The sequence below is a fragment of the Bos taurus genome, chromosome 6 (assembly GCF_002263795.3).
Source record: "Bos taurus isolate L1 Dominette 01449 registration number 42190680 breed Hereford chromosome 6, ARS-UCD2.0, whole genome shotgun sequence".
In the NCBI taxonomy this organism is placed as follows: Eukaryota; Metazoa; Chordata; class Mammalia; order Artiodactyla; family Bovidae; genus Bos; species Bos taurus.
In genome coordinates this window covers 4,590,327-4,617,789 of record NC_037333.1, presented here as the reverse complement: position 1 = coordinate 4,617,789, position 27,463 = coordinate 4,590,327, and the positions used below count along the sequence as shown (strand labels likewise).

Here is a 27,463-nt window from a genome sequence, read left to right as displayed (position 1 = left end):
ACACTCTGCCAGACCAAATATGCATACACACGTAAACTGCAGGCCAGAGTTCAAGTGCAGCATTTGCTTTCTGTTATTCCAAAGGACACAGACATGAGGGTTTTCCAAACTGACAAGTCACCTGCAGCTAGGCACACCGCATCAGGAGAGAGGCATAGAGTTAGCAGGGGCACCAGGTCGGCAGGCGCTCACTGGGCCCCCACAGACGCATCCGTGCAGAGTGGGCAGTGGGAGAGCAAACAGAACTGACACAGACTGCTCTTGAGGAACTCAGACCAGTGGTGGGAATACGTGTGTAAACAGATAATTTCTCTAAGTGAGACCATCAATATAATACATAGTTTGGGTTTCTGTTCTAGAGGTAAAGGGAATATTTTTAATTAAACATTTTTTAAGTTTTCAGTTTTAAAAGTTTTAAACTAAATATTAAATAGAAGTTAATCCTAAATGAGTAACAAATTTAATTTAAATATTAAATAGAGGACTCAGCACTTCTGGTCCTCTGAGAAGAACCACTTCACAGAATTTCTATTTTCAATTCTACTTCATATATTCACTGTCACTAACCCTGTTACCAAAGGCCCCAAATCAATTAGGAAACATACTCTCTTCAACCCTCTGGCTTCCTTTTGGTTAATGCTTTGCTGGGTTGCAAAACTATGAGCCTTTTAAATGATTTCCCTTGTAGAATCCAGCATTCTCCATTCTGAAAGACTTCTCACAGGAGGCAGAATGTAGATATATTCTTTACGTAGCAACCGACCTGCACAAAAGCTGCTTCTCTGAAAAAGCTGAAAAGTAGCTTAGCACAAATATCATAATTATCTCATAGCTAACTCTTAAGGTTGCCAAACCACAGTATCCAGTAAAGCTCCCTGAACAGCACAGGGAGACACTTTCTCCTCAGGACATTTCTCTGTCTATAAAGCCCGAGTTATCTTGGCAAAGAGGAGAAAGAGCGTACAGCCACAGCCAGCACAACACACAGCCAACCGTGCTCAGTCGGCCTAGGCAGACGCACGACACCTGGGTCTCCAACAACCGAGGCGCCAGGGAGCCGGGCTGCTGCACCCGTCAGGACGGGCCCCTGAGGCCCCGTCATTCCGTCCAGTGAGCGTTCACTGAGAAGTCTTCCACATGCTTAAAGTTACAGTAGCTACCTTGAGAGGGATTTATAAGAAATAAAACGTAGTTTGTTCTGATTTACACAGAGACAAAACTATATAAAGACAAGCACTATGGACCTGGCAGGGGCAGTGATGATGAAAATACTTATTAACGTATCCTGGCACACACAGAGGCCTGGACTTTTGCATATATTATCTCATTTAATTTAATCCCCATAAAAATCCCGTGAAGTGGGTGTCATTATCACAAAAAGGAATAGAATGTTATAGATTGTTTTTACTGCTATGGACACAGGAGTAAGATCATCTTTTTAACGATCATATCTCCAATGCTGAGCACAGGCCCTGGCTCCCAGCAGATGCTTGTGAGCTATCAGCTGACTAACTGAACAGGTCAAATATGCTCAGCCAGTGAGGTTAAGGGTCAGGAATCTACTGCTTAAAACTGCCTTCCTTAATATTATCTGAGCTGGGCTGGGTTCTGCTTTCTTTCTGATTCTATACCAAGGCTTTGCTTCATCATTGATTCTAGCCTCACCTCTTCCTTCTATAAAGCACATTTCCCTCCCTCCCCGCCACCGCCCCCGCACCGATCACTGCAGTAGTCAGCCTAGAAGATGACCTTGGAGGGTGACCCACCTCCCGGTACCCACACTCTGGTGCAGTCTCCTGCATGGTACCATGCTGCTCTGCGTCTGCATCTGCGTGACTCGCAGCATCCTAAAGAAATGGTAGTATGGTAAGTCATGTCCAAAAGTTCGTTATAAAAGACTGCTGCTTTCTCTCTCACATCACTCTCTCAGGAAGCAGCAAGTTGCTTCTCTCTGTCATGAGGAGCCCTAGGGAAGGCTTACATGGTTAAGAAATGAAGCCACCTGCTGAGGGCTAAGTGAGTGAACTTGGAAGTGGAGTCTAACCAGGTCTTCAGAGACCAAAGAGCCCTAGATAACTACCTGACTACAACCTTGTGGGAGTCTCCGAGCCAGAACTCCAGAACCACCCAACTAAGTTGTTCCCGACCCTTAGAATATGTATGAATGATAAATGTTTGCTGGTTGAATTTGTTAACATGTGGGGGAAATCTGTTACACAGCAAACATAACTAATGCAATCACAAACACAGGTAAGATAAGTTAGGTAAAAACTGTTCTGAGAAACGGCTCGGAAGTCAAGCTCTAATGAAGCTCTCCAGTGACGGAAGAAGCCTCAGCTAAGTCAAAAGGCAACAGCACACTCTGCCTTGTTGCTGGGTGGCACAAGGGCTCGGGGGAGCAGCCGGTCCTCAGTGGGGGCAGCGAAGAAAACTGGCTGAGCAGTTCCTGGATTGAGACACAGCAAAGCCTGCCTGCTCAACAGTCCCCCTCACACCCAACCTGACATGCTCCTATTCTGAAACTTTACTGTCTGTAATTTCAAGAGATCTAAATGTTAACTTTCTCTCATGTTTAACACACTAGCTAGCAACTAAGATGAAGCGAATGGAACCAAAGGGGAAAAAGAGGCCAGGACAGATACTACCCAGACAGCACCTTTTATGATGAGAAGGTGGTACAATGCTTTGTCATGATTTATGGATAGTCTGGGAACTTAAAAAGGCCAAGGAATATGTGATGGAAATAACTTTAAAAATTTATTTTAAAAAAACTAAATCAGTTTGCAAATTTTCAGCAGTTTCAAAATACCTAAATAGCAAGCTCAGATATATGGAAGGTTTTTCTTAAATCTGAAGTCACACCTTTATAATCTATCTCAACTCTTAAGGTATTAGAGAACAGACTCAGAAAGTAGGCAGGGAAGCCAGTACACTAGGGTTCAAACCCTATCCAGCTACCCACAGGCCGAGCGTTTCAGGCAAGTTACTCAGACTCTCTGGGTTCTCAGTGTCCTCGTGTGACAAAGAGAAACGGTAATTACAGTATCTTCCTCGTGCTTAGCTGCTTCAGTCATGTCAAGCTCTTTGCGACCCCATGGACTGTAGCCCATCAGCCTCCTCTGTCAATGGGATTTCCCAGGCAAGAATACTGGAGTGGGTTTTCTTCTCCAGGGGATCTTCCCAACCTAGGGATCTAACCCGCATCTCCTTTGTCTCCTGCACTGCAGGCGGGCTCTTTACCACTGAGTCACTGGGGAAGCCCCACCGTGGTGGCTGTGGACGCAAAAAGTGAAAGTGATTTACTCTGAGATATTCGAGACTTGAGGCTACGCCCATGCAATAGCACCTCCCATCTTGAAATATCTTCATTCTTCAAGAACTGTTCCATGTTCTCAAGGGAGAACGATGGATGAGTGATCAGAGGACACTGACAAATTTTCAAGAAATGGACTCCCCAAGGGTCTTTCACTGAAGTAGCAGGCAGTGACTGCTATCTTAAATTTGGTCTCCTGTGAATGACTTTATATTGTACACAGAACTGAAGGCACAGGAAACTTGAAAATGCTGCTGTTGAAACTCAGGAACAAGACCAAGTTCTCAGCTCAAATTCTAAAAGAGAACGGAGAGTTGCCCAGAAAGCAGTTTCTATGCCGACGTGCAGCTGAGCCAAGAACAGGGGGTGTCCATTCATATGTGGCTATAGATCTGTGATAAAAGATTCCTTCTTTAAAGAAACCTGATTATTATTTTCCTAAATAGTATTATCTACCATCCTCCTTTTCACTGGAACATTTATATACGATGAGGATCTGATGCAAAAATCAGATGACAGTTCAACTTATCATGGATCGCGACATGAGCCTGAAAGAATGGTGAGACTTAAGAAAGCTGCCGGAGTGGCCTATGGGCCAGCATGACTCTGAAACCATCCTGACAGCACATGTCACAGTGTCCAGCGGGCACTCTGACATGTAATTATACAGTCAGGTCCTGAAGCTATCATCTTGGCCCTGAGGCTGTTCATATAACCCAGGCAAAGTTTTTCTCACAAAGAAAAGCGATTTCCCAGAGGCAATTTCACTTCAGACGTGAGTGAAAGTAAATCAGAAATACCAGCTGGGCTATATTGCAATTTCACTCTGATTCAGGGTTCTTTCTTGAAACCTCAATTCTGGGCATTCACAGTGAGGGGGTACACAGTGAACTCAAATGTGTAAGTTCTCAATACATATCCCCACTTACTGGTGCACTCTAAGTGTTCAGAAAGTGCCAGCTGCCATCATCATCATTATTAAGAATTAACTTATCCTTCAAGGCTATCACTATATATATATCTTAAAGTGAGTTCTATACATATCCATGTTCCCTATGAATAAACTAAAACATAATTTAAAATAATAAAATCAATAAGTAATAAAATATCCTACTCCCTGCAGCAACACACAGCAACAGTAGGGGTGGTATTTAAAACCTCACAGATCCAATTACTTATAGTTTTAATTTAGTTTAAATTTTAACCTTAGTGAAAGACAAATATGTACCTCACTGGAAGATAACTAAGACAGACCTGTAAGTTATTTAACTGATTTTTATTTAAGAATATTGCTAGAGATCTGAACCTTACAATTCTGTAACCGAGTCTACAACATACTGTAGAAACATAATTTGTAAAAATGTGATAGGAAAAAACAAATAGGTAAGAGACAGAATTTGAGGAAACTAAAGATGCTTACTCCTTGGGAGGAAAGTTATGACCATCCTAGATAGCATATTCAAAAGCAGAGACATTACTTTGCCAACAAAGGTCCGTCTAGTCAAGGCTATGGTTTTTCCTGTGGTCATGTATGGATGTGAGAGTTGGACTGTGAAGAAAGCTGAGTGCCGAAGAATTGACGCTTTTGAACTGTGGTGTTGGAGAAGACTCTTGAGAGTCCCTTGGACTGCAAGGAGATCCAACCAGTCCATTCTAAAGGAAATCAGCCCTGGGATTTCTTTAGAAGGAATGATGTTAACTGAATGAATGAAACTCCAGTACTTTGGCCACCTCATGCGAAGAGTTGACTCATTGGAAAAAGACTCTGATGCTGGGAGGAATTGGGGGCAGGAGGAGAAGGGGACGACAGAGGATGAGATGGCTGGATGGCATCACCGACTCGATGGACGTGAATTTGAGTGAACTCTGGGAGATGGTGATGGACAGGGAGGCCTGGCAGGCTGCGATTCATGGGGTCGCAAAGAGTCGGACATGACTAAGTGACTGAACTGAACTGAAGTATAATTTTGGGTATAGGTGAGAAATCCTTTTGATATTCCTTTTTGTTGGCTGCTTGATTGGTATCACTGCTCTTTGGACTTTGCATCAACACTATTTGATAGGCCTGTCGACTTAGTGGCTTGATGACATTGGACATAGTTCTTTCTATTGGGCTCTAGAAAATCCAGGCCGCTGCTCTCCTTGGAGACCCGTACCTGATCTCCCAGCTCTGCTGTACTAAAATGTCAGGTGGTGCCAGGCAAGACTCTGGGATAAACTGCCTGAAACTGTCCATCCTCTCACAAGGCCGAGGTAGGACAGCAAATAACACATAACAGAACAGCCCTTCTGCTCGTGAGGACATCAAATTGACATGGGAACTGGGGCGGAGCGGCACCACCATCACAAGCACAGCTTCAAGCTCAGCGCCCTCTAGACTTCAGACCATCCCAGCGCTCTGACACCCTCATGGAGTAGTGCACCAAGACCCAACTGTTCTTCCATATGCGCTTTTTTCTTAAAGCAGCAAGCCACCTGTCCATTATGTTGATAATATATTGTGAGAATTCCCAAGGAAAGTATGTTCAGAAACATGTCTTAAGAATATGAGATATAATAACCAAAGAATTCCAAGTTTTAACTTCAAATGACATAATTCTGTGTTTAAACAAATACTTTTCTACTGAAGGATCAGGAATTTTCAAAAGGTTGCAAAATACTAAGTAGTTCAGTTACTCTTTCAAATACTGCATATTTTTTTTCTTTAGTGTAATAAAATAAGCATTTAATAAGAATCACCCATATCTTATGGAGCCTAAGAATTCTTCTGGTTCATTTTAAGCCAATTCTTTTACGTTCGGAATTTTCTGGTTTAGCTGGAAGTATCTTTCATAGACCTGAACACACATTTCAACTGAATGTTCTGAAATGTGTGCATGTGGGAGGAACTCTTTGCTTATGAGATGCTTCTTCAATTATTCAGACACTTAAATCATTGTTTCCAAAGCAAATTCTCCAAAATCGAATAAACTGCAGAACTAGAAGTATAACTGAGTCTCCGAAAAGGAGCTCCAATCCTTTGCCAAAACAGACCTCGAATTCTTAATGCCTTGTCCAAAAAAATTGGACCAAGGATTGACGTTTTCCACCAAGCAAGCCACATAACCACAAATGTTTCTCATTTACTCCACTCCTGGGACATACAGCTAAAATAAAAAATTTCCTGAATACCCCAAATTTCAGATGCAATTTGGAATGCAAGTGATTCATAATGTTTTGCAGGAAACATTATGATATTCTTTTACCAACTCAGTGTTTCTGGAATGCAATCCTTGGGAGATTACCCCCAACCAATCAGAAGGCTGAATCACTGTCAGCCATGTGACCCAAATATTACGCTCTCTGCCCTAGCTCAGGGTGATTTTGAACCCTAAGCAATCTGCTTCTCCAGCTACTGTTCCCGTAAGAAAGTCTGTCACCTCAAGGGAGCTAGCAAAGTTCCACACTGTGCTCATAGCAAGAAACATGGTAACAGCGCCCTCAGCCCCCTCCTAGGAAAGGAAGAGACAGTGTCAAAAGGAGCCAAAGGCACCGGCAGCACTGCTGCACCGACACTCTCACACAGACGCCCAATAGGCGTAGACACTAATGCAAGTGTGAAACTGCACAGAGCCTCTAGCTAGTTTTTGAGTCCTACTCTAACCCCACTCCCACTTCACCCCCCATTATTAAGTCAAATAATAATTTCTTGGTGTATCAAGGTTGCAAAAATAATCTTTTATAGATTCCTATTTTCTTGCAAGGAAAGAAATACAGCTGATATAGAAGAAGAAAAGTACTGCACTGAATATACCAAGTGAACATAAACACCTTCTTAGAAATCATGATTGCTAAGAAGGAGAGAAGTGTAGGTAGCTACAATATGATTAAAAAAAAAACGAAAAGGGCATAGAGTAGCAAACATGGGGAGTAGCAATAAGAGATGGAGACAAATACTTACTGACAGCATTCCATTAGCTAAAGGACTCAGTACAAGCAAACTGTGCAGTTAAGGGAACTCTTAGAGACAACCTGAGGGGTTCTGGGGGCAAAGCTCACAGCTGAGCATACAACACTGAAGGTTTGGGCAAACAGAGAGAGCTACCGAGTCTAAAGAAATAACAGAAAACAGGAAGAAATACCCAAAAAGGAATTTAAGAAAAGCTTAAAATCACTATTTAAGCACAAGAAGAAAACAATCAACTTTAAACAGAATAATATTCTCTAAAATATAATTAATGAAGCCCCTACAAAACAATGGGTTTGCCTAAATTAGATTTCATGGGTCTACAGACAATTTTTATATTGGTAACACTGACACAGAAACAAACTGAGCCCTTTTCCAAACAGGAAAAGGAGTATGTCAAGGCTGTATATTGTCACCCTGCTTATTTAACTTATATGCAGAGTACATCATGAGAAACACTGGGCTGGAAGAAGCACAAGCTGGAATCAAGATTGCCAGGAGAAATATCAATAACCTCAGATATGCAGATGACACCACCCTTATGGCAGAAAGTGAAGAACTAAAGAGCCTCTGGATGAATGTGAAAGAAGAGAGTGAAAAAGTTGGCTTAAAACTCAACATTCAGAAAACCAAGATCATGCCATCTGGTCCCATCATTTCATGGCAAATAGATGGGGAAACAGTGAAAACAGTGTCACACTTTATTATTTTAGACTCCAAAATCACTGCAGATGGTGACTGCAGCCATGAAATTAAAAGACGCTTACTCCTTGGAAGAAAAGTTGTAACCAACCTAGACAGCATATTGAAAAGCAGAGACATTCCTTTGCCAACAAAGGTCCATCTAGTCAAGGCTATGGTTTTTCCAGTAGTCATGTATGGATGTGAGAGATGGACTATAAAGAAAGCTGAGCACCAAAGAATTGATGCTTTTGAACTGTGGTGTTCGAAAAGACTCCTGAGAGTCCCTTGGACTGCAAAGAGATCCAACCAGTCCATCCTAAAGGAGATCAGTCCTGGGTGTTCACTGGAAGGACTGATGTTGAAGCTGAAACTCCAATACTTGGGCCACCTGATGCGAAGAGCTGACTCATTGCAAAAGACTCTGATGCTGGGAAAGATTGAAGGCGTGAGGAGAAGGGGATGACAGAGGATGAGATGGTTGGATTGCATCACTGACTCAATGCACATGGGATTGGGTGGACTCCAGGAGTTGGTGATGGACAGGGAGGCCTGGTGTGCTATGGTTCATGGGGTCGCAAAGAGTTGGACGTGACTAAACTGAACTGAAACTGAGCCCGTAAGTTATAATTAGGATATACTGAAGATCCTGTGAGATTAGTATGCCTCAGAAAACCATGAAAAAATATAAAATCCTTGAAAATAATTAATGTCTACATATTTTTTATAAGAAATCAATTTAAATGTGTGGTTGGATCAACACATATCATGAACAATCTAAAAAGTGGCTTGAATACAGCTGGCTGCCGAAAGATCCTATATTCCAAACCCTTTGGTAAGTCATCACTAACTTGCCCGTACAAAAAGAACAGTAATCACACTGGTTATCCACTACCTATTTGTACTGAAACAACCAGGCTAGCTAATAACATAAGGAAATGAAATATCCTAAATGACTGTTTTCCGGTTACTTGCAAACCTAATTCTGTACATTTTCCCTTGCATTTTTCCTCTTGCCACTGTTGGTTTCAGACTTGGATTGAGTGAATCAGCCTAACCCTCACGTTAAGCTATGGGTCTGTCGTGAGTAAATGGCATGATGTGCGTGAAGCCTCTAGGGCAGTGCATGTGGACACACTGGAGGAGCTGTGGGCCCCCTCGCTCTGTCCCCTCCCCTCTGCTCCTGCCAACCTCCGCCCTGCTTTCACTTCTCTAGTTTGGGGTCCAGGAGCCGAGTTTTCACATGTGGTCTGTCAACTCCCAAACACAATGTAAAGCTTCTTTAATTCTCTTAACCATATGTCCAATGAACTTTAATTATAGTTCAGTTCAGTCATTCACTCATGTACGACCCCAGGCCTCCCTGTCCGTCACCAACTCCTGGAGCTTGCTCAAACTCATGTCCATCAAGTCAGTGATGCCATCCAACCATCTCATCCTCTGTCGTCTCCTTCTCCTCCCACCTTCAATCTTTCCCAGCATCAGGGTCTTTTCAAATGAGTCAGCTCTCCACATCAAGGGGTCAAGGTATTGGAGTTTCAGCTTCAGAATGAGTCCTTCCAATGAATATTCAGGACTGATCTCCTTTAGGATGGACTGGTTGGATCTCCTTGGTGTCCAAGGGACTCTCAAGAGTCTTCTCCAACACCACAGTTCAAAAGCATCAATTCTTTGATGCTCAGTTTTCTTTACAGTCCAACTCTCACATCCGTACATGACCACCAGAAAAATCATAGCTTTGTCTGACAGACCTTTGTTGGCAATGTCTCTGCTTTTGAATATGCTGTCTTGGTAGGTCATGGCTTTTCTTCCAGGGAGTAAGCATCTTTTAATTTCATGGCTGCAGTCACCACCTGCAGTGATTTTGGAGCCCAAGAAAACAAAATCTGTTACCATTTCCAGAGTCCTTCTAAAAACTCCTTGTCTTGACTCTTTTTCTCTTTCCCTTAATTTCTACTGAGGGATCAATGGCATTTAAGTCACAGTTAGTATCAGAGCCTGATGCTGTGTATAACACTGTCCTATAATACAGGGTACAGAATTCAATAAAACATTGTTCCCACCTGGGAGAGTTAATTATCTATGTCAGCTTGACTGGGCCACAGGGCACCCAGATAGCTATTCAGACATTATTTTGTTTCTGTGAGGATGTTTTTGTGTGAGATTAACGTTTTAATACATGAATTTGAGTAAAGTAGACTACCCTCTTGGAGAAGGCAATGGCACCCCACTCCAGTACTCTTGCCTGGAGAATCCCACGGGCGGAGGAGCCTAGTAGGCTGCAGTCCACGGGGTTCTGAAGAGTTGGGACACAACTGAGCGACTTCCCTTTCACTTTTCACTTTCATGCATTGGAGAAGGAAATGGCAACCCACTCCAGTGTCTTGCCTGGAGAATCCCAGGGACGGGGGAGCCTGGTGGGCTGCCATCTACGGGGTCACACAGAGTCGGACACGACTGAAGCGACTTAGCAGCAGCAGCAGCAGCCTACCCTCTACAATGTAGGTGGGCCTCATCCAATCAGCTGAAGTCCTGAGAAGAACAAAAGGGTCTCCCTTCCCCCAAGTAAAACAGAATTCTTTTTTTTAATTTTGGCACCAACCCATGGCATGTGGAACTTTAGTTCTCTGACCAGGAATCAAACCTGTGGCCCCTGCACTGGAAGGTAGAGTCTTAACCCCTGCAGCACAGGGAAAGTTCCAAAAGAATTCTTTTGCCTAATGGCTTTTAAACTGGAAAATCCACTCTTCAGGCCTGACAGCCTTTCAAGTGGGACACTGGCTCTTGCTGATTCTACAGCAGCTTTCATGTCGTCAAAGTTGAAATAGAACATCTGCTCTTCACTGTTCTACAGCAATCTGTGGCCTCTGGACTTGAGGTGGGACACTGGCTCTGAAGAGACTGAACTTGCCAGCCTCCATAACTACATAAGCCAATTCCTTAAAATAAATCTCTTTCTCAGTCTCTGTCTCTATCTCTCTTTCTAGATGGATGGATGGATGGATAGATATGTGCTAAGTCAACTCAGTTGTGTCTGACTCTCTGTGATCCCATGGACCGTAGCCCACAGGCTCCTCTGTCCACGGGTTTCTCCAAATAAGAACACTGGAGTGGGTTGATATGCCCTCCTCCAGGGGATCCTTCCGACCCAGGGATCAAATGCACGTCTCTTATGTCTCCTGCACTGGCAGGTGGGTTCTTTACATCACAGATACAGATATATAGATCCCATCGGCCCTATTTCTTTGAAAACCCTGAGGAATACAACACCCTCAAGAAGCTCAGAGTACAGCCATAGAGAGACACACTCAAATAAACTTTCTCCATGAAGCCTTTCCCAAACAATAACATAGAACATTGTGCCATGAGCCAAATAAGCCATCAAACAGAAAAACTATCAACATACATTCACTGAATGAATTAAAAGTACTTGAAAGTAGAATCTGCCAAGGATAGTATCAGACCATGTAACTCATCCCCTCAAGAATTCTCATAAAGTCAGTGATCTGGGGTCAATTTACAGCTGGGCCTGCCCCTTCCTGCATATGCTGACTAGATGAGACTTCTCTGCTTTTATGAGTTAGTTACTGTTATTTGAAGCAGGTCATTTGGAAATAAATTTAAAACAGGGATAACAGTTATAAATTAGTTCATTCCCCTCAATGTACAGAGTACAAATAAGAAGCAAATAAGCTCACCTGGATGGCAGCCAGGTTCTTCTGCTCCTGAGATGGTGCCTCATGAACAAAGCGAAGCCAGTTGGAGTGTCGCGGGTTGGTAGCGTCCAAAATGTACAGGACTTCTCCCTTACTCCCCCGAACCTGAAACGTAAGAGTGCCCGAATTTACACTTGAAGTTAGTATTAGCCGTACTAAACAGATTAGCCAAACTAAAAATAACACGGTATTTTTTCATAAGTATCACCTTTCTATTAACAGGTGTTGAATAGATGCTGGATTAACATCCATCCCTTAAACATACATACAAATAGAGCCTGCGCTTTCATTTGACAGATCTAGATGACTCACAAATGCAATCAATTCTCAAGACATCCTGTGTTGATAGCTCTTTTCTGGTCAAATTTATTTATTTGTAGGTACAGTTTAATACATGTGTCACAAATGCATTTGTTTAGGGGATAACCATAGTTGCAACACGTATTTTTCCCACACAAGAGGGCAGTGCGGCTTGGTTCCTCAAGTGGCAGGGGCTGGAACAATCTCTCAATTTCTCTCTCCACCCACTTACTGAATCATTTCCACATGTGGACAATCTGCTAATCTAACCAGTGGAACTGGACATCCACTGGGCTACAATTCACATTGTTACCAGTGGGTAAATAAAAAAGTTCAATTTTGTCATTTCATGGCCTGCTGAAGTCTTGCTGAGCGGACAGTTGGCTTTGTTTCATGCCATAACACTGCTGTTCAGATCTACTCAACTCTCAGTCGAGGGAGGGCTGTAACTGCCACAGGACCAAGGACTCCACTGGACATTCTTGAATCCAAGTTGCTTTGAATCTAGCTTCTTAAAACTGCAGCACTGTAAAGCTACAGCCACTTGCTCAGTTTAATAAAACATACACCAATCTTTACCCAATGCTCATTTTGAGTTTATATTCAACTGGAATCAAGTACAGGAGGAGGGAAGGAGTGAGTGATTAGCACTCCATATCTCCAACACAAAGTAACAAAAATATTAATATGAAGACTATATCTTTACTGACTCAGGGTGAGGAAAAACAAACTCCAGATTTCGAAAATTTTATTTTATAAAGTAAAGAAGAGGGTCGCAAACAGTTGGACATAACTAAAGTGACTGAGCACATACGTACCACGGTGCCAGATACTGCTAATGCCCTGGGAATTTTTCAGTAAACAGAACAGACAGACGAAGCCTGGCCCCACAACACTTAGGAGCAAACGAGCACAGACTAGAGCTTCAGTCACAGGAGGAGGACGTGGAGTAAGGGGAGAAGGGCTCTTCAGGATGGAGTGGTCAGGCAGAGCCGTGCTGACGAGGTGACCAGAAAAGCATTCAAAGTGAAGACAGGGCACAGGCCAGGTGAGAGCTCAGGAAGACCGTTTCCAAGCCAGAGGGAACAGCCAGGAAAGGACATGTAGAAAGGCCCTGAGTTGGAAGCAAATTAAGAATAGCAAGAAGGCCATGAGGCTAGGACAGTAGGAGCAATGGAAAAAGTGGTGGGTGCTGAGATCAGACAGACTGACACAGGCCAGATCACAGGCACTGACTGGAGACAGGAAAGTTACCCCAGACGGTGAGTTACCCAAAAGCTGCTGTGTAAAAGCACCTGCTGCACGTTCTACAAAGACCACTATTTCAAGATTCTAACATATATTTTCTGGGAAAAAAATACAGTTAGCCTTCTCCTTGTATTTCATATCTGCCATGTTTCTCAAACAATTCTTGTTTTTTTAAGGGTCCAAGGATCCTCAATAATAATTTAAAAATCTCTGTAATAAACGGCAGACCCTCAAAAGGCAGGGATTTAATTTTCAATACTGAAACTGCTCAAAGAATTTAAGACGATAAATACCTCTTCCTTGTGCCTTGTATGTTTAGGCATGAAGCTATGGGGATTTCTCACTAACAACCTCATTCTGAGATCTGTGTTGGGAGACCCTGAAAACCGCCCTCCCCGCCTGCTCACCCATCAGTTCAGAATCCTGACGCCCACTGGGTAAAGCCGAAAGTGTCCAGCCACACTGCTGGCACAGACAGAAGTGACACGGCAACACTTCCTCAAGAGGACCCCAGGCCACATTTCTTTAAGTAGAGTAAAAGAAGTAACTCTAAGCATCTGAGTATAAATTCTCCTTTCCAGGCTCCGCCATAGCTATAGTAACAAAACTGTTTATATGACAAACAGCTAAATTAAGCAAAACAGGCAGCAATGCCACTAGATACTAAAAAAAAAAATTATCTCAGAAGTGAAATCTAAAATCTACAACTGTTTCTGAAATCCACACAACCCAGCTAATTCTACATCAGGAAACATCAGCATGACTGCCATGGCATATTGCATTTGAGAGGCTACCACTACTTACAGAAACGGTTAATGATCCTTCTTAGTCATAAATTTGTTACTAAGTATTTGTTATTAAGTATGACACTCCAATACTTTGGCCACCTGATGCAGAGAGCCAACTCAATGGAAAGACCCTGATGCTGGGAAAGACTACGGGCAGGAGGAGAGGAGGGCAATAGAGGATGAGATGGTTGGATGACATCATGGACTCAATGGACATAAGTTTCAGCAAACTCCAGGAGATAGTGAAGGACAGGGAAGCCTAGCATGCTGTAGTTCATGGGGTCACAAAGAGTTGGACCCGACTGAGCAACTCAACAACAAATTAAGCACAATATATATCAGATGTGTTTGACATTTGAAATTCATTCTTCAAAGATGTGTAACATAACAAAGATTTCTCTGTGACTTACTACAATAAGCCCATTTTACGAAGGGCATTGCTTGTTCCTTATTTTTTCAGCTTTTCCCCAGGTCCCCTGGCTCTAGCTTTGTTGAATGACTCAGTAACTCATTTCCAGTCCATTAGATGTATGCACTTTCTGGTTATCTATTATCTTCTCACATCATATTTCAGCTTAAGAGACATGTACAATTTAATTTTTTGGTAAATTATTAAAAGACTGTTACTTTCAATAATCTAAATCTATATATTATTGCTTATAGTCTCCTAACAATACTATAATGACAGACTATAGTGCCCTACACATTTACATCTGAGATAACTTTTTTGTTCACTAACAGAGCTGCTGCTCATTTATTTTACTCTAAACATCTTTTTCCAAATGACGCTTAAGTTCCTACAGTGCAGTCTTTACAGGCCACCTGCTTTCTCTAGTTTTTTAGTGGCTGGTCCTTTCCTCGTTTCCTCCATCCCAGTCTCTGACATTTGACTGAAGCTGTTGGGTTATTGCTCACATGACTTTTACCTCCCTACCCTAACCCCAGCATTCTCCTCACTGAAATACCTAAGAGAGACATCCAAGGATAATCTAATCCATCGTTCCTCTTTCCAAAGAAACCAAAAAAAAAAACAAAATAAAACCTCCAGACAGATGGCTATTATTAAAGGCTCCATTTATCTATTTTGATACTGAACCCTGAGTAATATAAATTGAACCCTTCTTTTTTCTTTTTACTTTACAATATTGTATTTGTTTTGCCATACATCAACATGAATTCGCCACGGGTGAACCTTTTTAAAGACTAATGAATAAAGAAGACTCAAAATTCTTGTTAGTATCATGTTCCAGCATCTGACCTTTGCAGTGAGTGTGTATTGCTTTTCCTTTCAAAACTAGTCTTCCCAATACCATCTTATTCTATTTGAATTTTCATGGAAATGAAGCGTATTGGTTAATGTCCTACTGAGGACTGTCTTCTGAATACCAGGGTCTATAAAGAGATGAGAGGACGAAATGGTGGGATGGCATCACCAACTCAATGGACATGAGTCTGAGCAAGCTCCGGGAGATGGTGAGGGACAGGGAAGCCTGGCATGCTGCAGTCCATGGGGTGGAAAGAGTGGGACACAACTGAGCAACTGAACAACAACAATAAGGAAGTTAAATTTTCATCTTGCAATAAAAACCATCTCAATTCCAAACTCTGATTTGCACAGGCTTCCTAAGCCAGTTACATAAAAATAAGTTAGCTAAATTAGGAAAGGAAAAAACACTTTCACGTGAAAATGAAAACCTTCCTCCCTTTAATCAAGTCATTCATATCTCTAGGACTCTGTCGCTGTACATTAAATTAAAGTTATCATTGTGCAGGAACTTGGCAGGTTCTTGTCTCTGTCGAATGCTTCAGACATCACTTCTCAGGGTCCACGACACTGTGCTGGACCTGTCCTTATTTCCAGATTAAAGATTAATGGCATTCATATAAAAGGGATGAAGTTACAGTATGAATGAACTCGGAAAACATTATGCCAAGTGAAAGAATCTGGTCTTGAAAGACCATATATTATATGATTCAGTGATACAAAATGTCCAGAATAGGGAGTAAATTAGTGGTTGCCTAGGTCTGTGGGGACTAGGAGGTAAAAGGGTCATAGCTAAAGAGTACAGCGGCTTCTTGAGGCTGATTAAAACATTCTAAAATTGATTATTTTAATGATTGTAAAACTCTGTATATATATACTAAAAACCAATTTGAACAGAAAAAAAAAAAAAAGATTAATGGAATTAAATATATCACAGTTTGCCTTCCCATCCAGCAAAGGACAGAAGAAACCACAAAAAGATTCAGCTCAACAACAACAAAAAAACCCTAACGTGTAAATGAAAGAAAAAATTGGAAATACATATAAACAATTTTTCTTTCCTCCAATTTAAATATTCTCTCTGTTAAATTGGGTCAACTATAAACAGAGAAGCTTATTTATTTTTTGGATGGTTCATGTTCATAGTAGAAGGGTCTACAATGTTACTCTATTATTTTCCTTCAATTATTTTGAATGCCTGAGAAATTTTTCACTTAGTACATACAAGGCATCAGCCTTCCCAGGGCAAAGCTAATAGCCAGATTTGTCCCCAGACATGGTAAAATGTAACCAATGGAATTTTACTTAACATATGGTAAAATTTAATGACAGTGAAATATAATTAGTTCCAAAAATATAGCAATAATTTCCTTAATTAGAAGTCATAATATGTTATGTTATATGATTTATTAAAGAAAATATATTTTCCTTTCTGTCTTTCAACAAGACTTTTCAAAGAATTTTAAAGAAGTAAGATTTAGAGCATGGATGTCTTTAGAGGGTAAATTGTCATCATGTTTTTGTATTTAAATTACAGGCATATTTCAGCAATTGTTTTTAAATGAAGTAAGGGCAGATGCCCTGCTTTCAGTATTTTATTACCCAGACTTCAGCATATCTTTAGGACCACAAAAAACTAAGTGTGCTCAAATAATCAATTCTGGCAGCACACTGTTGTCAGATTTAAACTAAAGAGAGACACACTTTCAGGAATCAGCAAAGATCATCCCTAGGAAACTGTAACGATTTAGAGTTTCTAAGAGAAAGGTATGTTTTTTTTTCCTGTTGATTTTTCAAAGACTTCGGTCTCAAATTCTTCCTAGCTCTGGTGCCTTTAAACACACACACACAATCACTGTAGCATACCCGCCTTTATCTCCCCCACATACTACCCCATAGTCCTGATTCACAGAAACCCATCCTCAGATGGGAAAGCACACAGAGAGAAAACACAGGCCTTGACAGGCCTTCAGTAATGGCCTTGACTGAGCACCATCCAGAATATAATACACACAAGAGTAAATGACTTAATAGGGCCGATGAGCAAAGTCAAGTCTCTTTTTCATTACCAATAATTACTGCCCTAAATATTTCAAGCTGGCATTCTAGGGTGATAAAAATGCTGGACTAGAATTCAAAACACCAGATGTGATCCAAACTCTTGACTGTGAGTCATGGGAGACTCATTTCCTCCAGCTGAATTAAGCCATGGTCTCCTGACCTCTAAAATGGGAATGACAGTCCCTGTGGGAGCATCAAAGGACTAAGATGCATGACTGGCAGAGAACCCGCCTACCAACACAGGAGACATGACACGGATTAGATCCCTGGGTCGGTAGGATCCCCTGCATCTTCAGGAGGGCACAGCAACTCACTCCAGTATTCTTGTCTGGAGAACCCCATGGACAAAGAGGCCTGGCTGGCTACGATCCAGAAAGTCACAAACAGTCAGGCATAACTGAAGAGACTTAGCACAGCATGGCCCACTGAGGAAGGCAAGGCTCACAGCAACTAACACGTTCTCAGAGATGATCACTGCTTCCAACAGCACAGCAGGGCACACATGTACCATCTTCCTGCCATGTCAACTTGTTCAAGGAATATACATGAAGGATACCCTAAGAATAGCATCAAACCCAAACACACACAAGTCACCTCTGCTTGGACGCCTGAAGTGAGAGCAGGCGCCGTCACCAGGCAGTAGCTAACCCAGGTGTAGGTCAGCTCAGCTGACCTTCTTCCTTAAGTCAGATTCCAGGGTGCTGCCCTCCCTTCAGTAGCTTTAATTTCTTTCCCAACTACAGCCCTTCAAATTTCTGGAAGCAGCAGTATGTACCTCTTTCCCACATTTTCTCTTCTCCCAGAAAATAACTCTCTCCTTGTCTAAGGTGATAAATGTTCCTCCACTATCCTGGCTGCCCTCTCACAGATGTACAATGATTTGTGAAAACTCCCTTCACACAGTACAGAATTCAGCACACACAGGACTACTGTGATGTGGGCACTATTTCACTATTCCACGGTAGCTCAGCTGGTAAAGAATCCACCTGAAAAGCAGGTGATCCTAGTTCGATCCTTGGGTTCGGAAGATCCCCTGGAGAAGGGAAAGGCTACCTACTCACCCCAGTATTCTGGCCTGGAGAGTTCCATGGACAGAGGCGCCTGGCAGGCTACAGTCCATGGGGTTCCAAAGAGTCAGACACAACTGAGCGATTTTCACATTCACTTTTCTACTGATGCAATTTAAAATCATAAAAGCTGTTTTGATTGCCACATCTTATATTTAGCTGAGGCTGCCTTTACAATCACCTAATCTATATCAAGAAAGCTCTCCTGATACTGTCAAAGATGTGAAGGCAAGTTTTAACTGAGGAACTCAGTCAGGTTTACGTAAATAAACAAATCCTGCGCTTGGGCACCTGACCACTCAGAGATGGAAATCTTTTATCTGTTCCTGTCTCAATAAATATTTTATTCACTAAAAGCTCAGCTAATGTGCCTTCTTTTTTAAAACTGCCATTGCCTTCATTTCCTTTAAAAGTTAGAAAATATTTTATAAGAGGTAATGGGAGACTTGACTTCAAAAGCACTCCATACCTTGTCTTTCAGTTCAGTTCAGTCACTCAGTCGTGTCCGACTCTTTGCAACCCCATGAATAGTAGCACGCCAGGCCTTCCTGTCCATCACCAACTCCCGGAGTTCACTCACACTCACGTCCATCGAGTCAGTGATGCCATCCAGCCATCTCATCCTCTTTCGTCCCCTTCTCCTCCTGCCCCCAATCCCTCCCAGTATCAGAGTCTTTTCCAATGAGTCAACTCTTCACATGAAGTGGCCAAAGTACTGGAGTTTCAGCTTTAGCATCATTCCTTCCAAAGAAATACTAGGGCTGATCTCCTTCAGAATGGACTGGTTGGATCTCCTTGCAGTCCAAGGGACTTTCAAGAGTCTTCTCCAACACCACAGGTCAAAAGCATCAATTCTTCGGCACCCAGCCTTTTTCACAGTCCAACTCTCACATCCATACATGACCACAGGAAAAACCATAGCCTTGACAAGACGGACCTTTGTCTTTCAAAGCACTTGTAAAATGGGACTAATTTTTTTAAAGAAGAAATAACTGACATGACAATGTGAAAGACACCATGAAAAGCACATCATCATTTTCACAGTAAATTCATGAAAGAGCCTTAGCAGTGTAACCACTGACCCTTCCTACAGTTTTACAAACATGTTCAGGCAGTCAGACTTCAGTGATATTTTGGATAGGCAAGTTTTTTACTGCATAAAAAATAAAATATAAAACACTTAGCTGACATTAGCTTATGACACCCCCTGCTTTAGGGGTGTTCTATGGAAAAGGTCAGTTTTCATTCCAATCCCAAAGAAAGGCAATGCCAAAGAATGCTCAAACTACCACACAATTGCACTCATCTCACACGCTAGTAAAGTAATTCTCAAAATTCTCCAAGCCAGGCTTCAGCAATATGTGAACCATGAACTTCCTGATGTTCAAGCTAGTTTTAGAAAAGGCAGAGGAACCAGAGATCAAATTGCCAACATCCGCTGGCTCATGGAAAAAGCAAGAGAGTTCCAGAAAAACATCTATTTCTGCTTTATTGACTATGCCAAAGCCATTGATTGTGTGGATCACAATAAACTGTGGAAAATTCTGAAAGAGATGGGAATACCAGACCACCTGACCTGCCTCTTGAGAAATATGTATGCAAGTCAGGAAGCAACAGTTAGAACTGGACATGGAACAACAGACTGGTTCCATATAGGAAAAGGAGTTCGTCAAGGCTGTATATTGTCACCCTGCTTATTTAACTTCTATGCAGAGTACATCATGAGAAACGCTGGACTGGAAGAAACACAAGCTGGAATCAACACTGCCGGGAGAAATATCAATAACCTCAGATATGCAGATGACACCAACCTTATGGCAGAAAGTGAAGAGGAACTCAAAAGCCTCTTGATGAAAGTGAAAGTGGAGAGTGAAAAAGTTGGCTTAAAGCTCAACATTCAGAAAACGAAGATCATGGCATCCAGTCCCACCACTTCATGGGAAATAGATGGGGAAACAGTGGAAACAGTGTCAGACTTTATTTTTCTGGGCTCCAAAATCACTACAGATGTGACTGCAGCCATGAAATTAAAAGACGCTTTCTCCTTGGAAGGAAAGTTATGACCATCCTAGATAGCATATTCAAAAGCAGAGACATAACTTTGCCAACAAAGGTCCGTCTAGTCAAGGCTATGGTTTTTCCTGTGGTCATGTATGGATGTGAGAGTTGGACCGTGAAGAAGGCTAAGCACCAAAGAATTGATGCTTTTGAACTGTGGTGTTGGAGAAGACTCTTGAGAGTCCCTTGGACTGCAAGGAGATCCAACCAGTCCATTGTGAAGGAGATCAGCCCTGGGATTTCTTTGGAAGGAATGATGCTAAAGCTGAAACTCCAGTACTTTGGCCACCTCATGCGAAGAGTTGATTCATTGGAAAAGACCCTGATGCTGGGAGGGATTGGGGGCAGGAGGAGAAGGGGACGAAAGAGGATGAGATGGCTGGATGGCATCACTGACTCGATGGACGTGAGTCTGAATGAACTCCGGGAGTTGGTGATGGACAGGGAGGCCTGGCGTGCTGCGATTCATGGGGTCGCAAAGAGTCAGACACGACTGAGGGACTGATCTGACTGATCTGATCTGATCTGGTAAAGAATGTGCAAAGGTCAGTGCATAAATGCTGGCATCCATTCTGACTGCTTAGTGGCCTTTTGGTTTACTTCCTGATTTTGTCAACATCCTAAGCAGATGATTTCTCCATAAGTAAAGTGTTATTTCACAAAGGAATTAGAAAACCATATTAATAAAGTTAGCATGTCATTTCCCAATTTGGTATACTCCATCAAATCCATCATATACAATTCACAAAACTTTAAATCTAGTTAACATTTTATGAGCCTATAGTGTTGTCAAAATTTTAATACAGATTTGAGACTTATACAGACAAGAGCCTTGAAGTCAGCTTCTGGAGAATTCTCCCTATGGTATACTAAAAGGTACACAAAATATGCCAAACGTTAAGAAAAATTTAGTAGCAAAATTCTAATTAACAGACACAAAAGCATTTCAAAGGGTTCTTTGTATAAAAAAACAATGATAATCTCCAAGATCCTAAGATCACAGTCTTGCTGTTTTTAGAAGATGATGCCTTGTATCTGAAAATTTCTGGGCAAGGTTAATAGACACAATGAATAACAAAGAGCTCTGTGCAGTCCACAGGGAGAAAAAAATGAGAAAAAGAAAGATCCAGGTTTCCTTTGATTCTAATTTGAGTTATTTCCTAACCCAAATTGCACTGGTAGTCACTGTTTTCAGATTTTTCCTAAATACACAGTTTTTCTACAGCTATTAATATTGAACCTACCCAGCCTATTTAAATTAACTGCACTTTACATTTACATCTTCAAAATGAATGCAACTCAATAAAGAAACAAACAAATGTCGAACAGAGTCAGACACGACTGAAGCAACTTAGCAACAGTATGAGAATACACCTAAAAAATAAAATATTTCCCAAACACTAATGTTCATCATTTCCTTTCTTAAAATCGTCCAACAATCACAGTTCTGTGATGAAGAATTCTAAAAAGGTAACAGTCATCAGTAAACAACATTTATTGAACAACATCTACTGTGCAGTCCTTTACTGGTTACTTTAAAGTAAGCCATGAGAAGCTACAAATGAAATTCTAGAATACTGTTCCTTTATCCAACATCCACAGTATTAATAAGGACATAGAAAACACAATTTTTAAAAGAAATAACAAAGCAAAGTCTGATTATCATAAGGTAGATATACACACAAACTTCATTCATTTCAAAAACAGTACACACAGGTGTAAAATAAGAAACTGTGCTGAGATCCTGAGGATGGACCAAAGTAAAAATAAAATATTAGCAAAGAGTATGTTATAAAAAGCTTCCAACAGACAAGGTTTGCAAACAGAGTAAAGCCAGCAGGCCCGAGACCAGCATGTTTACAAAGGGCCTGCTGGAAGTAAGACTGGCCTTTGCCTGGCATGTGGGAACTTGGGAGTTCCCAGGATGTCCTCCGTCAGTAGTTAATGAATAAGGGTGGTTCACTGTTCCTAGCAGTATAAACACCATGGTTTACGCTGAAAACCTGCTTTTCTTCTGGGAATCTGGAATCGTGGTACATGCTAGGCAGAAGGTGGCTACAAGCCCCAAATAAAAATCTTGGGTACTAAGTTTCTAATGTGCTTCCTTGTACAGAAACCTCACATGTGTGTGCTCCTCCTTCATCACCGGGCAAAGCGTGAGCTCCGTGTGACCTCTCACGGGAAGGAGGGAGCGTGATGAAATCGACGCTTGGGTTCCTGCAGGTTCTGCCTGTGCCTTTTTCCCTCGTGAGCCAGCTGCGTCCATCACTGAAGAAAATCTTCCCCATGAGTACAACTACAAGCTGAGTCTCACAAGTCCCTTCAGGGAATCTCAGAATGTGGGGGTGATCCTGAGATTCCCCAACATATAAGACAGTTAGTTCCAGTTGCTGAATGGACGGCATACACACTTGTCAACAGGAGAGGTAGAAAATCATCTAGAGATCAACAGTTTTATCATACTTATATGTAACTTCCACAAATTAAACTACAACCATCCAATGAAAGGAAAAAATAAGTAAGAAAAATCAAAGAAAGAAAATAAATTTAGACAGTAGGGACCATTTCTTTTCACGGCCCATAATGGCAATGATATGAGATTAGTGCCTTATGAACTAGTTCTAAGTCCTGTATAGGCTGTGACTCTACACCAGAGAATATTATCACAATAAAAGAATGGTAGAGTACTCTTGCCTGGAAAATCCCATGGGCGAAGGAGCCTGGTAGGCTGCAGTCCATGGGCTAGGAGTCGGACACGACTGAGCGACTTCACTTTCACTTTTCACTTTCATGCATTGGAGAAGGAAATGGCAACCCACTCCAGTGCTCTTGCCTGGAGAATCCCAGGGACAGGGGTGCTTGGTGGGCTGCTGTCTATGGGGTCGCAGAGTCGGACACGACTGAAGTGACTTAGCAGCAGCAGCAGCAGAGCATTTTAGTCATTTTGTGAGGAAGAGGCAAGATAAATGATACTAGTAAATTTGGTTGGGAAGACAGTAAAGAATGATGGGACTCAAATTTGGTGGTTCAAATAGTAAAATCAGAGAAATAATAGGAAATAAATGGGAAAAGTATCCATTAGGAAGATTTGTGCTTCATCAAAAACAAACGTCAAACATAACCACAAATCAGGATCCACCCCAGCAGGGATTAGCTTTTCAGTAACAATACACATATGAAGAAAGAGGGAAAAGTAGAAAAGACAATTTAGCTGGGAAAGATGAAGGAGAATGGATGATGGGAGGCAACCAACAACTTTAATAGGCAGGATGGACTGTGTATAGAGGAAAAATTTTATGAAAGGAAAAAGAATTAACAGACTGTTACAATGACCTAGATGTGAAGTAATAAGGCTCTGGAAAGAGGTAATGGCTATAAAAAGGAAAACGATGGGTAACTGCAAAATTAACAGCTGGAGAGAATCTGTTTTTGGAACTGATTTAAAATACAAGCCAAGGAAAAAGTGGCAAATACTCCAAAACTGCAAGCTCCAGAGATCAGTCTCATTGATACTAATGGGAGATTGAAAAGTAATAACTACTTGAAAGGGAATAATAAACAGAAAGAGATTAGTCTGACACTCCACTTGGGGATTTTAATGTATAAAAAGAGGACTTAAAAAGAAAGGTTCTTCTGAAATAAGAAAACAGAGTTAAGCAGAGGATGAAAGATAAGGGTGGGAAGCTTATGTCTTAAAAGTTATAACCTAATACCTGAAAAATAGAGTATAGGAGAAGAAAATAACACAGCTCACTTCTCTAGAAGGTTTGAATCCAAATCAGACAAAACCAGATAGGCATATTTAATGTAGTTATAAGAAGGAATACAAACATAAAATTTAAATAATATTTATGTCCTATGCAAGCAAAGAAGACAGCAGAAAATTCTTCTCAAATCCTCCTACACATCTAGTCCATCAGGTGGGTTTGCCAAGGATTCCTAACTCTCTATAGCTCTCACGATAGAGCAGAAAATTGCTGAAGTATGACCCTCACACATAATTCACAGAAGGCCCTTGAGTGCCACCGGACAGTATTCATAAGGAATTACAAATTACCCTCCAAATTACAGAATGTTCAGAAAAAGAAGCCCTCTCCAAGGAGCAGATCTCTACTTGCTCCTAAAAGCTTATGTAGGTTCCTCATTCAAAATTTCCAGCTGTTTCCAAAATATACAAGCTGCTCATGCAATTCAATACCAGAAAAACCACCAACGAAAGCCAAAAGTGGGGAGAAGATCTAAACAGACATTTCTCCAAACAAGACATGCAGATGGCTAATAAGGTCTCAATGCTGCTCGTTATAAGAGAAATGCAAATCAAAACGATAACGAGATCTCCTCACACTGGTCAGAATGGCCGTCATCAAGAAATTTACAAACAGTAAGTTCCAGAGAGGGTACAAAAGGGAACCCTCTTCCATTGTTGGTGGGAATGTATATTAATGTAGCCACTATGGAAGACAGTATGGAGATTCCTTTAAAAACTAGCAATAAAACTACCATGTTCTGTGCTGTGCTCAGTCGTGTCCAACTCTTTGCAACCCCATGGACCATAGCCCTCCAGGCTCCTCTGTCCATGGGATTCTCCAGGCAAGAATACTGGAGTGTGTTGCCATTTCCTACTCCAGGGGATCTTCCCAACCCAGGGATCGAACCTGCATCTCTTGCATCCCCTGTATTGGCTGGTGGATTCTTTAACCACTGTGCCACGTGGATTTTCGGTAAAACTACCCTATGACCCAATAATCCCACTACTGGGCATATACCCTGAGAAAGTCATAATTGAGAAAGACACATATATCCCAATGTTCACTGCAGCACTATTTACTATAGCTAGGACATGGAAGCAACCTAGATGTCATCAACAGATGAATGGATAAAGAAGATGTGGTACAGATATACATAACTGAATATTACTTGCCCGTGAAAGGGAATGCATTTGAGTCAGTGCTAATGAGGTGGATGAACACAAAAGAGTGAAGTAAAAAATAGAAAAACAAATATCATATATTAATACATGTATGGAGTCTAGAAAGATGGTACTGATGAACCTATCTGCAGGGCACCAGTGGAGACACAGACACAGAGAACAGGCTTATGGACACAGGGCTGGAGGAGGATAGGGTGGGGCAGATGGACACAGCAGCATGGACGCAGACACACTAGCACGTGTAAGGTACACAGCCAGGGGGCTCTGCTGTAGACTCGCAATCAAACCAGCTCTGGGACAGCCTAGAGGGCGGCACTGGGTGAGAGGTGGGCGGCAGGTGGAAGCGGGGCGTACATACGTATACCTAAGGCTGATTCAGGTTGATGTCTGGCAGAAACCAACACTCTACTGTAAAGCAATTATCCTTCAATTAAAAATAAATAAAAGTTTAATTATGTACTTTAAAATATATATACAAACACTTTGCAGTTGAAGTCCTTACTTCCCATCACCTGAACGTGAAGAGAAGGATGGCCTTGGAAGGCGCCCCAACACCCATGTTACACATGCTCTTACTGTAGTTCACTCTCTAGAATCCTGCCAAAAGGCTCAAGTTGCCAGGAACAGGATCACTGGCACAGGGGCATCGCCCTGCTACAGACCACAGGTCTGGCATCAATAATCTTCTGGCAGCCAAAGGCCTGGCAAGGAATGCCATTCAAAACTGGGACACAAATCCTGCAGCAGAGGATGTTTTCTGATAAAGAAAGCTAGGGGTTTTCCCCTGATCTGATTTCTCTGTAGCTGGCCACGAATGCCGGGGCCTAGGGAGCTGACAGAAATGAGAACTCCCCTGGGTAAGAGTCCATCAGAAAAAGAATCTTGGGTGTTCCAAGGGACCGATCAGGAATGTGACCCCTTTCAGAGACCTGGAGCTTACTGGGCTGTTTCTGTTGGCTCCAACTCCCCCACTCAGGCCACTGAGTCCTCACTCTCAAATCGCCATGCCTTTGAGAACAGCACACGTTCTGCTTGAGAAGAAGATGGGAGGACACTGAGATGATTCAGTCCTTGCTGTTGCTAAGTCCCACATGGCTCAGTGGTAAAGATTGCACCTGCCAAAGCAGGAGACACAGGAGACCGGGGTTCAATCCCTGGGCTGGGAAGATCCCCTGGAGAAGGAAATGGTGACCCACTCCAGGATTCTTGCCTGGAAAAGTCCACGTACAGAGGAGCCTGGCAGGCTACAGTCCACGGGGTCACAAAGAGTCAGATGTAACTGAGCACACACATTGCTAAGTCAGCCCTAATGTCAATCCCATTCCAACTCTGGTAACACAGAATCCTACACTTTCATTTTTGATTTATTTTCCCATGGGACAAATACCTGATACCTCATGCCCAACCTATTCCCCGAGTGACTGGGATCCTATCCAGCTTGCTTTATACTCAATATAGTCACTCTAGTCATTGGATTCCTTTCCCTCAACCCCAACCTTTTTAAATAAGGCACAGTCACGCACTGTTAAAACTCATCCCAAGTCAGATGAAGGACAGAGCTGGTCCCTGCCAGCTGGTGCTCCTTGGTCCTCTACAGGCCAACAGTCCCACTCTTCTGAGATGGGTAATTCAGATGGTGGATTACGGTTCCTGGCCTAGCAAATGAGAGACTCCTCGGAGACTGATCTTTTACATTCTTCTCTACCTTGGGACTCAAATCCCAAACCTGAACCTGCTTCTGGGTCAGATGCTCTGCCTTTTCCTGACCAAGAGCACAGGATCTGACCCTCCCTCCCCTCCCCTCAATCAGAGCATCCTAAACTACTCTTGTTCAGATGTCAAGAAAAGCTCTTGGACTTGGGGCATGTTTTGACCATGATCTACTAACTGAACATAAAGAAAATTTCCCAAATGAGTATTTTTCCACATTGACTCAAAAACCTTAACACCCATCCTCCTCACTGTCCTGAGCTCTCTCTGTAATTCACCCATCTCCCCGTGCTAACGCCTACCTACAAGCTGCCCATTTCCTGCCAGAAGCCCAAACTCCTTGGCATGACACGCTGGCGTGCCTCGTCTCAGCTCAGCTCA

General features: G+C 42.1%; 1 protein-coding gene across 10 annotated transcripts in view; it reads right to left on the bottom strand.

Moving 5' to 3' along the window:
- Positions 1-27,463, bottom strand: part of PRDM5 (PR/SET domain 5) — a 255,311-nt gene that overhangs the window by 164,196 nt on the left and 63,652 nt on the right. For 8 of the 10 annotated variants that reach the window (XM_015471480.3, XM_005207569.5, NM_001192907.2 and 5 more), the window contains exon 3: positions 11,639-11,761. In XM_015471480.3, coding sequence (XP_015326966.1) covers positions 11,639-11,761 — 123 coding nt within the window. Of the gene's footprint in view, positions 1-11,638; positions 11,762-27,463 lie in introns of those variants that run through there. The other 2 variants (XM_024993342.2, XM_024993343.2) reach the window with 2 other exon arrangements.